General features: G+C 47.2%; 1 protein-coding gene across 1 annotated transcript; it reads left to right on the top strand.

Annotated features, from left to right (window-relative positions):
- The first annotated feature begins 1,347 nt into the window (after positions 1-1,347).
- Positions 1,348-9,841, top strand: MLN (motilin). The gene is made up of 4 exons (XM_077839520.1): positions 1,348-1,464; positions 3,777-3,899; positions 6,833-6,945; positions 9,805-9,841. The coding sequence occupies exons 1-4, from the start codon at positions 1,348-1,350 to the stop codon at positions 9,839-9,841; spliced, it is 390 nt and encodes a 129-aa protein (XP_077695646.1).
- Positions 9,842-13,791: the final 3,950 nt, after the last annotated feature.

Here is a 13,791-nt window from a genome sequence, read left to right as displayed (position 1 = left end):
GATTAGAAAATGAAGCTGCGTCTTTGTTGAGTCAGGCCCCGATCCAGCAAGGGTCTGACGCAGGCAAGGAGTCCCAGCGAAGTCAATGTTCCAATGAACCCGTCGGTCCCTTGCTGACTCAAAGCCTAAAACCGTTGCGTTCTAGAGGCGGGAGTCTAGAAGTCCAATCGGCTTAGAGGACCCTTCTAGGAAGAAGACGAGGTGGCTGTCAGTCACAGCTGCTGCAGGTTCAGAGGGCATTTGTGCGTTTTAGGATGATGCAGTAGTCAAAGCAGCCTGTCAAAAGCCGGCACAGTTCCAAACTCTGCTTGCCAAAGGAAGCAGACATTCTAGACATCTCAAAGTGGGGAACTCAATGGGTATCTGCGCCTTATAGCCAGGGCATCATTCTAACTAGAGACACACAAATGTACGCTTCACCTCTCAGTGTAAGTCAGACCAGGCCCTCCTCAGCCCGCAGTAGCTCCATACATTTTTAGGCCAAGATTTTCAAAAGCAACTGGTGATTTTGGGTACCCACTGCCCAGCATAAAGGGGCCTAATATGCAGGCAATGCTGAGCACCTGCCCTCTGGAAATAGGCCCCTTTTAAGGGGTCTGAAGTTGGGCACCCAAAACCACCAGTCACTTTTGGAAATCTCAGCCTGAACCTTTCAACATTTGTTTTGTTCAGCAACGCAGAGTTCCGGGGAGTTGGGGGGAAACCTTCCTTCTGGATCACTTTTCGGCAGCATGAGGTCTGCCAGGAGAGCGCTCCCATATGCAAAATCTAAACGAAAATGTTCAGCCTCCAAAGTAGTTTTCTTTTGTACGGACTGAGAAATCCTTCCCAGCCAGTGGCATTTCCCAGCTCTGTGCTGGGCAAAGCAGGTGCAAGCAAGCCCAGGTATCTTTACCCAAGTGCTTGCTGAGAGCACTTTGCCTCCCATACCAGGTAAGCATCCCCAGCTGCCAAATCGTATGGTTCACTGGGTGTAGACCGTAGGGAAGAGGGAGTTGCAATTCTGGGATGTTTATCATTCTTAGGATTGGGCCATTGGCTGGAGGTCAGGCCCTCAAGGGGAGGTTAAACTGTCACTCAACACCTAATGTCAGTGACAGAAGCAGCTTGGAGAACAAATATGAAGTCTATGGCTGTTGATCAGAAATAAAGGCCAAAGAAACCCAAGCTCTGTGTCCCAGGAAGGATAAATTGTCTGAACTATAACTCAGGGTTATTCCTTTCTGGGCTTGGTTCTTTGTTCCTGTTGTTGGTTGAACTGCTGTGCACCACGGCAGGCAGCCATCCCTGCTGGCATGTTCTGACCTTCCCTTCTCCTGTGTTGCTCAGGCTTTCTCAAGCTTCGTGATGGTTTCCAGGAAGGTGGTGGCTTCTCTGCTGGTGGTGTATGTGGTGGCCATGCTGGCTGAACAGACTGAAGGCTACCTAGCCTTCTTCACTCGCAGCGACATCGAGAGGATGCAGGTAACCTCTGAGAACCATACTGCAATGGCTGGAGCCCTGCGTGGTGCAGGAAGGCACATCCTGTGCACGCTTCCCACACATAGCTCATAGTTCATCCCCTCTGAGCAGAGACACTACCGGTTTGATGGGTGGTTTCATGATGTTGCCAGTCATAGCTTCATAGAGTTTAAGGCCAGAAGGGACCACCACGGCTAGTCTGACCACCTTTCAGGCAGAGGCCACTACACACAACCCAGCCACTTCCACGCCAACCCCAACCACCAGAATTAGACCAAAGTGTCACAGCCCTCATGAGACTAAACTATTTTGTGCCACAGGCAGAGAACAGGAGGCACTGAGGTGCAGTAATGCCCAATGGTGCAGGGAATTGATTGAATGAAAATATACCCAGATGACCCTCGTCATCACTAGGGGTCTGGCTGAGAGCAGCAGATCCATTTGTCTTATGCCTTGAGGCGACCAGTTTTCAGAGGTGAAGGGCTAGTGTGCTAACCCACTAAATCCTTAAGTGCACCGGTGCCAGGCCTCACACAGCGCAGGTGAGAAAAGACAAGGAGGATGATTTCTTTAAGTCCATGTCGTTGGAAAAGTGGGGCAAGTCCGGGGGCACTGGCTCAGTTTATTCTCAGTCGTGCTGCGGTGGAGCTGATATCCCTTAAGAGGGTTCAAACCACCAATCTTCCAGGCAACAGCCTAAGACTGTATTCATAGGGTGATCATCTACAAGCGTGCTCAGAGTGCTGACTTGGGCCCTGATTCAGGAAATCTTGTAAGCCTGGGCTTAACTTTAAACACACATTTATGTGCTTGCCTGAAGAGCAATGCTTTTCTTAGCTGGGGCTTTCAATGGGAGATGAAACTTGGGCCAACATAGTTCTTACTGATGTAAAGCTCTCAATGGGTCAAAGGTTCAGACCAGCTCTCTCAAGTCCATCTCTAGTGGAAATGTAGCTGGAACAGACTCCCCATAGCATGACAGGTCCCACAGCAGAACTGGGATGTGGTCAGTAGGGCAGCTTATAGGATCCTCAAAGTGTGAAAAACACTTTATTCACCAGTCCCGCAGAGGACTTTGAGTGAAAGACTCAGGATTAGATTGCAAGAGCCAGGATTCAGTTGAACATAAAATAGGATAGTGGAAACAAAAGGCCCATTTACATTCGTCTGTGGATATTTTTTAATGGTTTTCTTTTATAATTGTTAAAAGAGCTAATGGCTTCGATTTTTATGGAGAAGCTGCAGTCCCCCGTCATAATTCTGTGGTGCCTCTTTGTTCTAACAAATAATTAACCATGCGCCAAATAGGTTTCAGTTCTGGGACACGCACAGAGGAAAATCCTTTCCTTTTGATGTGAAACTAATGTTGCTGAAAGGTGCCAGGCTGACAGCCCTAGAGACTAATGTTCTCTGTTTTCACACAAGCTTCTCACATCCCCCACCCCACCACCACCTCACTGATGTGCTTCATCCTGGAGAGACCATGGGTCAAATCCTGGCCCCATTGAAATAATTAACCAGGCTCCCCTTGACTTCAGTGGGGCCAGGATTTCACACCCTGTGTAGGAATGAGCGGGGATGGCCTATTCCTCCCTTGGTGTCTCTGCTGAGCATCCATGCAGCCGCTTCTTGGGTGGAGCATGGTCATTCTTCACCACTATCAGAGGACAAGGGGAAGTACGTGGATCCAGTTTAAACATTAAGGCAAACTAATGAGAAATGGGAAGCAGCCATGAAAGCTTCCCCATTGTGTCTCAGCACTGGCCTATAGAGTGTATACTGATGTGGACTTTTGCAATGTGTGGACTTTTGCAATCCACCAGTAACCCATACAAACTCGCTTCCCCCAGGGGTGTTCATCACAATCAAGGGTCCTCCGGGGCGAGAGGGGAGTCCCTCTTATTTTTTGTCCACAATCTGCCTCTCTCACACTGAAAATACCCCTTTTAAAATTCAGTGTAGCAGTTAGGGCAGCACTATGGACCTACCTCCAGCAGACAGACCCTGCCTTGAGCAACCACTGCAAAGACCCCCCCCTCCCGCCCCCCAGCGGGTTCCCAAAGCCATAGTATGAAATCTTTCAACCCCCCTCAATTGTTGCTGCTCTCCTGAGGTTTGCGCTGAGGAGGGATTTCACTGCATATATCATAGAGGGACAACACAACCCACCCCAGAATGGCCTATTAATAACGCATAGCACGAGTGACGTGCTTCACCCTTCGCTGAACAAGCGGCCACTCTGCCCCACCCCAACCCTTGTCCGTGTGACCTTCCTGATCCTTGGGGTTTGTTCTTTACTGTACCTTGCTGTGTAGCTGCAGGAGAAAGAGAGGAACAAAGCGCAAAAGAAATCCCTGATGTTGCAGAAGCGATCGGAAGGCAGAGAAGTCACCGAGCTCTCTGACGTGGAGGGTGTGGACGAGGGCGAGATCATCAAGGTGAGGGGAATGGTGGAGGGGACCCTTAAGTATATGAGGAAACCACACAGGTGCAATTGGGTATCCAATAACCACGTTCGCTGACCAGATACAAACATATGAGGCCTACCTATATGTGTACGTTGCTGCTCTGTTAGGTTCTGATGGCTTCTGCAATAGAAAACAGTAAGTGCCACTAGCAGGCTCAGGAATTGTTTAAAGGGATACTACCCAATGCCTATAAACTGGACCCAGACATTGAGCAAGTTTACATCAGAAGATGGGCGCAGGGTGCACTTCAGCCTTGCAAACTTGTCTTGAAATTTTAGTAGCTCAGCCCCTGAGTCTACTTACCCTGCCTGGCATACTGATGGTGAAAAATCTACTGATATTTTATTTACCTCTCAATAAACATCTACCACTGCTGCTCAAGATTTTGCAAGTCTGCTTCAGGCTTTTGGTTTGGGATTTATCTTGATATTTACTAAAGTAGGCTTGTTATCACCTGTGAATTGTTCAGCACCTTTGAACCTGAAGGATTCCTAAGGACCTTGTAGAGGGGGTACCAAGTTTACAAACTTGAGTCCATCCAGCTTCACTCTTGGACTCTTTAATCAGCACTCAGGGTCAGAAAAATACCTGTTTTAAAACCTAAGAACATATTGGGCCATCTAGCCCAACATTCTGTCTTCTGACAGTGGCCAATGCCAGGTGCTTCCCAGGGAATGAAGAGAACAGGGCAATCATCAAGTGATCCATCCCTTATCATTCAGTCCCAGCATCTGGCAATCAGAGGCTTAAGGACAGCCAGAGTTTGGGGTTGCGTCCCTGACCATCTTGGCTAATAGGCATTGATGGACCTATTCCCCATTAATTTAGTTAATTCTTTTCTGAACCCAGCTATGCTTTTGGTCTTCACAACATCCCCTGGCAATGATTTCCACAGGTTGACTGTGCGTTGTGTGAAGAAATTCTTCCTTCTGTTTTGTTTTAAACCTGTTGCCTGTTAATTTCATTGCGTGACCCCGGTTCTTGTGTTATGTGAAGGGGTAAATAACACTTCCTTATTCACTTTCTCTGCATCAGTCATGATTTTTATAGACTTCTATCATATCCCCCCTTCGTCATCTCTTTTCCAAGATGAAGAGTCCCAGTCTTATTAATCTCTCTTCATACGGCAGCCGTTCCATACCCTTAATCATTTTTGTTGCCCTTCTCTGTACCTTTTACATTTCTAATATATCTTTTGAGAGATGTGGCGACCAGAACTGCTTGCAGTATTCGAGGTGTGGGCATTCCATTGACTTATATAGGGGCATTATGATACTTACTGTCTTATTATCTTTCCCTTTCCTAATAGTCCCTAACATTGTTCACTTTTTTGATTATCACTGCACATTGAGCAGATGTTTTCAGAGAACTCTCCACGATGACTCCAAGATCTCTTTCTTGAGTGGTAAAAGCTAATTTAGAACCCATCATTTCATATGTACAGTTGGGATTATGTTTTCCAATTTGCATTTATCTACACTGAATTTCATCTGCCATTTTGTTGCCCAATCACCCAGTTTTGTGAAATCCCTTTGTAACTCTTCACAGTCTGGTTTATATGTATCTTGAGTAATTATGTATCATCTGCAAACTTTGCCACCTCGCTTACCCCTTTTTCCAGATCATAATGATTATGTTGAACAGCACTGGTCCCAATAGAGATCCTTGGAGTACCCCTCTATTTACCTCTCTCCATTCTGAAAACTGACCATTTATTCCTACTCTTTGTTTCCTGTCTTTAAACCAGTTAGTGATACAGGAGAGGACTGTCCCTCTTATCCCATGACTGCTAGTTTGCTTAAGAGCCTTTGGTGAGGGACCTTGTCAAAGGTTCTCTGAAAATCCAAGTTTTTTTCGGCATCTACGTGCCGATCTGAGCCCTCGGAGGCACGTTTGCTCAGTCACCCAAGATAGAAAATTGGGCTCCTCAATTACAGCCCAGGAATTGTTTCACCCACCAGTCAGCGCAGCCACTTCTGGGTTGGAAACATCACTATTCTTCATCAGCAAAGGGGAAGGAGAAAGAATGTGGATCCATGGGAAATGTACCAGGGTAGGATGTAAAGTCTAGCTGAGTTGGAATTTGGCCAGGACGTTAGTTAACACATCTGTTCTTCCAAAACTGTCTAATATTAGTGTCGAAACACTGAGCATTCTCAGTCTGAAACATTAAATACCAGGTACATCCTGGAGTCTGACCACCACCCCCAAATGTGGCCTGAGCAATTCTGTTCACTTTTGTTACATCCTAGCAACTGTCCTGAGGTGCTGCATGCAGAAATGTGCCTTTTCATACAGCTCTTACTCAGGCATCGGAGTCAATAGAACGACTGGCCTGAGAAAGCGTTGCAACACAGGGGCTTGTCAAGTTCAAGGATCACTTTCTCCTTTGGGACCTCTGCTAATTGTAGAGGCAGTATGCTGTTCATTGCCAGTGGCCTATCCGGCCTACAATACCAAGCTAACATCTGGATGACCCAATGGATTGAAACTCTGGGATATCTAGCAACCCAAGAGTGAGTAAAGAGTTCAAGGACAGCCCTCAAGGCCACTTATCCCTTGTGAAGACCCAGTCCATGTCAATGTCCACCATAGTAAGGGTGCAGTCCCTCTTCCCTTTCATGTCCATAGGGAAATTCCCATTGATTTGAACGGTGCAGGATCAAGCCCCAAATAGGAGACTAGATCAGCCCAGCTTTATTCCATGTGACAGAACTTCCAGCTTGTTCCTAGTGCTACAACTTTCAGTGGCTGGCTACGGGGTTGGTGGGGAAAACTCTAGCAAGCAGTAGCACGTAATTCTGTGCACAAGATCCCTTGTTCTTCAACACTGATAAAGTAGGAGGTTATCTGTCTCCCCCCCTTCTTTTTCCTTTTTTTGTTAACTGTGCTTTCCTTCACAGCTGACTGCTCCTGGAGAAATTGGAATGCGGCTCAACGCTAGGCAGCTGGAAAAATACCAGCACATCCTGGAGGAACTGCTAACTGAGATGCTACTGGACACTCGAAATGGTACTGAAAGGAACTTGAACTGTGCCTCTCTCCCTCCCCGAGTGATATTTATATTCTGGGAATGGCTTTTGTGTCATGTTTGCTCCCTTTACAGAGTCCTCATTTTCCCCCCTGCCCACCATGGGTACACTTTGCGCTTAAGAACATTAAGCTCCCTTCTCATTGCCCAAATGGTCTCTCGGTGTTGCTGTCGATTGTTACAGTGACATCCTACCATTTCCAAGCAACCACCCTTGGTACTGCTCCCTGCGTTCACATCCCTCCTCCGTGGCTAGGGAACGACCTTGCAAACACATTGTTCCAGCCGTTTGAAAATGTGTTCGCGTAAAAGCAAGACTGAGGAGCTGCCTTCTCCTCCTGAATGGGTATTAAGGGCAAAATGCACTTTGCAGGCCAGCCCAGGTGGGCCACTGAATAGCTAAGGAGAAATCAATGGGAGTTAGGTGCCTAAATACTTGATTTTTGAGTCTGCTTCTCTCTTCCCCTAAGGCCAGAGTGTGGCCCATCCTGCACACCAAGCGAGGGGACTAAAAGAGGGTGTAAGACCCCCCCCCTTACTCCATTGAGCTGTCTACTCACACCAGGAGTACCAGTGCAGAGAGGATAGCAGCCTTCATGGGGCTGCCAGTCCCCATATATATGCGAATGGAGCTTTGGCTCCACCCCAAAATGCAATCAGTGTAGTTGTGTCAGCATGCTGGGGACATCCTCTGTGTGTCAGAGGTGGCATATCTATGGGGGATCTTACTGTATTAAGTATTATGCATCGTTGTGGGCCAGGGATTGTATATAATTCCCTGAGGGAGACCTCCAGTAGCTAAGAACAGGGGTGGGTGATGAGGCAAATTCATTCAAACTGGAACACCACACGAGAGGTCCCACCCCCTGGGAAGGCTCGCTTATACTGGCTCAGACTGGATTCTCTAGAGACCAGCGGACAAAGAAAGGACTTTTGTACAACTAGCCTGAGTTTAAAGTGACTGTGGGCCTACTTTCTGATCCAACAACCGGACAGGACCTTCTGTCCCAGGGACGACCCAGTCCTTCCTGGAAAGGGTTGGAAGGACTTGACCTATTCATGGAGGTTCTTGTTCTGAGCAAAAGGTGTTCTGAAGTTGAAACCAAAGAAAAACCCCTTGGTGGGGTTGGAAGGGCTGACTCCTACCAGAGCTCTTGTTGGACTTGGGGGATGATCTCTGGAAGCCTTCTTAGCACATGTGTAGGTTCTTTTAGTGTTTTAGTGTTTTCTCTGTAATGCTATTACCTTAAGAATAAATGTGCTTGCTTAGAAAGGGCTGTGCAGTAGCTTGTTCCTGTGGGCAATTATGTTCCTTTTAGCCTCCGGGGAGAAGCAAACCAGACCTGTTTTGTCAGTCTGACTTTCTGGGGAACTCGCAGTATAGGCAGGGAACTGTGCAGTCTGGTAAAACCCGGTCACGAGGGAGAGAGAAATGCATCTGCACCCAAGAGAGCTGACAGCTGAGGAGCTGGGAGCCTAGAGTGGGTGCCCTTGCTGGACCACAAGGGGAAAATACAGGTGCAGTTGCCCTGAACTGTGACACACTGCACCAGCCGTATGCCTAACACCATGTAAGTTCCCTTCCCCAGCCTCCTCCACCAAGGAAGGAGAAACACAGTCTACTTCCCAGTCTAATGCTTGGAGAGCACAACCTAACGCTGTCCTGTACATGGGGCTTCTGGCAGAGCGACAATTTAGCCTTTGCTTTCTGTCCCAACATCCTCTGAAGTCAAAGGGAGACTTTCCATTGTCTTCCATGGGCATTGGATCGTACCTTTATAACAGTTACACATCAGTGTATCTCTGTTCTTTTCAGTGCAAATATTCTCAAGTTACAGGGGTGTGACAGAGATCAGAACCAGGCTCTTGGCATTACCAAGTTGTAGGTATTCGGGGGAATGTTGCTGTGCACAGAAACTTAAGGGCTAATTGAGGTGCTAATTGTTCAGCCCTGAAGTCAATGGGGTTTGCCTTAGTGAGGATGTAGGGCCAGATCACGCATCTCCTATTCACGCTGTTGTGCACATACGCGAGTCGCCCCACTGAAACCAATGGGACTATGTGAGTAAAAGCTCAGCAGAGCAGTGTACAAAAGGACTGCACAATCCAGCCCTGAGTAAACACTGAGTAACCACTAAGGACCCCAGGATTTAGGGTGAAATTTTCAGCAGAATGCAGCACCCATATATTAGGCCACATTGGCCAAACAGCTCAGCACCTGCAATCGAGGCCAGATTTTCAAAGTCTCTATCTAGGTGTCTGAATGGGAGCTGAACTCTGAAACTCAGGCCGCAATTGTGTTGCTGAGCACTTGAAAACCTAGCCCTGAGCTCTTCTGATAACCTGGCCTTCGGTATGTAAAAACTAGAGGCAGAAAAATTCTGTGACGGTAGGTTATTTAGTCAATTCATGCATGCCCTGTTGGAGAACAGTACGGGATTGTGATCTACAGTCAATTCTCCGGGGCTGTATCCAGTCTAGGTTTAAATAACCCTAGCAACAGGGCTTCCACCATTTCTGTGGGATTACGGTTCCAATTGCACATGCTGGTTTCAGTTTGTCATCATTTCTTCAAGAGTGGAAGCTGAGGAAGGTGGGTATTGCACATAAAGCTGTAAAGGACTGAAAATTGTACGTAAGGCTTATAAAGGATTAGGAATTGTATGTAAAGGACTGGGAACTGTAGATGAGTCTTGAATAGGACTGTATAAGGCTTATAAAGGACAGGGCACTGTATATAAAGGACTTGGCAGTGTATGTGTGGCTTATAAAGGACTGGAAATTTTTTATTTATATAGATATATAGCTTATGAAGGACTGAATTTGTTCTTTCCTCTCTTTACAGTTAACTGATGTCCTCAGACCCAGAAGAGCAGGGTGATGCTTCTTGCTGGACTACAGGTCTATGCTTCTGTAAAACTAAATCTGTAAAGTGCTTCAAAAGAAAAAAATTTGGATGCAAGGTAATAAAATGTGCAGTTGAATTAAATAAATGACTTGTTTCTTTAAAATGTCTTTAATAATCAGATGGTGAGCTCCAAGTGCATGAAAGAATCAAAATGGCTCTACAATGTGATGCTTTCTGGGTATATAGAATAGCACCTTTTGTCTGAAGAGCTCAGGGCATGTTGCACATACTAAATAATTAGGCCTCATTCACCCCAATGCGGATAAATATTGTTGATCTAGTTTTACAGATGGGGAAACTGAGACAGAGGGTGGTTAAGTGACTTGCCCAAGGTCAAACAGCAAAACCCCTGAGTTCTGCCTATCCATCTCTGATCTACTCCCTAGAGGATGTTGCCTTCAAGAGCTTGGAATAGGACCCTGGAGTCCTGACTCTCTGTTCCCCAGTCTGATCACTAGAGGACACACTCTCCCACAGCTGGGAACAGAACCCAGAAGTCCTGACTCGCAGTTCCCTGCTTTAATCACTACAGAACACGTCCTCCTGCTAGACCACACATCATGGCAATACTTCGTCATAACTATATGAAAATCCATCTTACTGACAGGTGCACTTTACCCATAGCTACTACACTGTGAGTACACGTGGCTTATCATCCATGCTCACTTCTGCCTTGCAATAACACACAGATCCATGTTTATTTCTACTTTGCAAACACAACTGAATGTAAATGGTTAATTTAATGTAATATTCATTATGATGCATTTACATGCCTTTTGCTTAATTAAGAACAGTCACTCTATAGGTACCATGGAATTTAACATCTGTAAGATGTGAAATAGTGAGACAAATGATATGTCTGAGTGACAGGTATCCAATTCCAATCCAATTTTATCCTCCCAATTTAACATAAATTCTGCTGTCACTGTGGATCATTTAAATAGCTGCAGTATTAGTGCCAAAATAACACACATGCGATTGGAACTGCTCTGTATTTTGTGTTTTGAAAGCTGGTCCCTTTTTAGGAGAAGATAAATCTCCTCCCATATAACAGTACATGTAGTCAGGAGTGCTTGCCAGCTTTAACATGCATTTCAAACACATATTTCCACTGCACAGACTGATCAGCCTAAGTAGCTGGAGTTTCGCAGGGATTGTTGCTGAAGGGGCAGGTTACACTATAAAATCACTGGTTACTGAATCTGAGGAGGGAAGATAATAAATGTGATGCATTCAGCAAGGCTGAAATGAAAACGGTATGGTCTCATAGGGCCAGATCTTTGGCTGGTGTAAATCAGCTTTCCATGGAGCCAGCCCAGTTTGCATCAGTTGAGGATCTGGCCCACTGACTTACCAGATTTACAGCATAAGTGAGATCAGAGACTGGCCTGTTGTTCTTAATGGGGCACTCTCTACAAACCTGAGCTGTTCCCTCCTACAAGGGGAAAACCACGGGATAGGGAAGGAAAACTGGGTGAGGCTCTTCTTGAAGGAAGACCTAGGAGGTTCTGCTCCTAAGCCCTGCAGCTCTCCTGACAGCTGTGTGGGTCTCTGATTTGCTCCAGGCACAAGGCTGCACCTGCCCAATCTCTTTCATCCTGCTCTTTGTGATGCTGCCCTGTGAGGGCTTCCCCAGTTGGCAGATGCCCCTGGGGCTCCCCCCATGCAGGGACACTGCCCAGTGCAGAGGTTCCCCAAAAGAGCCTCTGGCTGTAGCAACTTACTTGAGCCTTGTCCTCAGGGCTGGCAATGGGGCCAAGACAAAATCTCTTGGGGAGCCCACAACCTGAGGAAGCTTCCATGGAGTCTAAGGGAGGGTCGGTTGGTGCCATGGACATGGTTGACCCTGTCTTCCATGCAGGAGGCATGAGATCCAGTTGTGGCTCTAAGGGGTGCGAACTCCCCCTTTAGACTTTTACGTGGGCAGAAGATGGCTTTGCCAGTCAGTACTTAGCTCATGACTCTTCAGCTGATGCACAAGCCGGAGTAGAACCCAGCTCCCTCTCCAGTAGCTCTGCAGGGCTAAGAGGAGTTACAGAGAGAGAGAATGAGAACATAATTTTGTCCCTGTCAGTCTGATCTGGCTCCAGATACACACACGAAACAGTTCTGAGCAGTAAGAAGGGGCCATCTGTGCAGTCAATTTTCTAACCCTTGCCATCATCAGAGCGGGCCCCTTTCTAGGCCTGACCTATTTTGACAGGGTCTTTTTAACTAGCCTTCTCCTTTCTCCTGGTTCTCTGTACACACACACTCACTTTTCCTTTCCCTTCAAGCTGCCTGCCTCTGATGTGCACCCCTGTAATGAACCAAAACAGAAAGCTGGCTCCTGCACCCATCTGTATGCACAGCATCCCGGCTGGCTGCTTAGAAGTGTCGGTTCTTTTCCTTTCCCTTTTTCCTCCTATTGTCAGCATTCGATTACCACCATCATCTCAAATAATTCCTTGCACTAGCAGCAGGTCATCCAGTTTCCAGGGCAGCAAACTCCATTACCTTACCGCAAGCCGATACGTGGGAAGCTGTGAACTCACCTCTCAAGAAACTGATCATATTTTCCTCTAGCTAAGCTGGAGGCTGGAGAAAAGAAAAAGACTAACTAAATATAGGGTCTTAACCTCCTCAGAAAGCCAGGCAGACTCAGGACATGTCACGCGATCTGGCCAGAGGTAAGAAAAGTTCCAGCCACACCTGTGCTGAGCTCATGAGTGATGGGGTGTCTGGCAGGCACAATTACCGTGAGTATCCAATGTAAGTGAAGAGTGCTCGGTATGAAGGATTGCTGTCTAAATACCATGTAACTCTAGAGAGATGGGGCAGGGCTTGCAGCTACCTTCCCTCTTGTATTGGGTGGGGGTTAAATCGGCTACACCCCTTTTTATGGTGTGGGATACTCTCCCGCGCTGCATCCAGGAGGTGCCTGGGGATGGTGCAGCCACGACTCCACATCTATCTACTCACTCAAACCTTCCTCTCCCGTCAAGTAGGCAGCATCAGAGAAGCCACTCAGGCTGGCCCACTACCACAATCTGGGCAGGTCTAATGAAGTCGTGTTGGTGTGGGGGGAGTAACTTCTCCCTGCTCCCCCATGTGACCATGTTAGTTTGAGCCATGGTTGATCCTACACTAACTAAAGCAGGGCTGTTCAAAGTCACCACAGTGACTTGAAGGCCCAGTTTCTTTCATTTTCATGGGAACCTAGTGTCCAGACTTAGGTGGCTTTGAACATCTCAGCCTGACTGGCTCTGCAAACTACTTAGGGCCTGATTCCACCAGGGGGGCACCTCACTCTGTATGTAAGCCCATTGAAATCAGTGGGGCTACTCATGGACTACGGTACCACAAATGTGAGCAGGAGTGACAGAAAAGGGCCTGTAGAAATTACAACTAGCAGACCCAACAGTCTCTATAATCTGCACTCTGGGTGAGACACTGGAAATAAACAGGTAGCTGCTTAGCAGCTAATGGTACTATGGGCCAATCTACAGCTTCAAACAGAAGTCGCCATCTATCGTCTTAGACTGTGCCCATCACTGTGGTATCTGTGCACCTTTGGCAAGGGTAAGTGGACACAGTTTGCACTAGTTTTCTATAAGGGGGGATTGGGTTCCACAGGAGGAGGAGGAGGGGTGACAGCCTCCCTGGGCCTACACCGGGGATGGAGGCCTTGTCTTGCATAAGGTCAGACCCTACGCATTCCTCATCCAGTCCCTCTCATCCTCCCTTCTGTGTGGTAGGGATGAAGTGGTGAAGCCACAAATTGCTCCCCCCCCCCCACACACCTCCCTTTCACACCAGCCAGTTCTGGCACCCCTCTACTCACTGATGAAGCTGAGCCAACCCAATCTATAATTATCTATATAATTATCCCACTGTAGCTGCCATTCAACTGCAGAGGTAACAGCCAAGAGTAATTATGATTA

Source organism: Eretmochelys imbricata, chromosome 21 (genome assembly GCF_965152235.1).
Source record: "Eretmochelys imbricata isolate rEreImb1 chromosome 21, rEreImb1.hap1, whole genome shotgun sequence".
Classification (NCBI taxonomy): Eukaryota; Metazoa; Chordata; order Testudines; family Cheloniidae; genus Eretmochelys; species Eretmochelys imbricata.
This window is presented reverse-complemented; position numbering and strand designations above follow the sequence as displayed.

Excerpts from the sequence above, each read along its gene's own strand:
- MLN (XM_077839520.1), top strand. The coding sequence starts at position 1,348 with ATGGTTTCCAGGAAGGTGGTGGCTTCTCTGCTGGTGGTGTATGTGGTG. Across the intron at positions 1,465-3,776 it reads GCGACATCGAGAGGATGCAG|CTGCAGGAGAAAGAGAGGAA; the intron begins GTAACCTCTGAG and ends CTTGCTGTGTAG. Across the intron at positions 3,900-6,832 it reads ACGAGGGCGAGATCATCAAG|CTGACTGCTCCTGGAGAAAT; the intron begins GTGAGGGGAATG and ends TTTCCTTCACAG.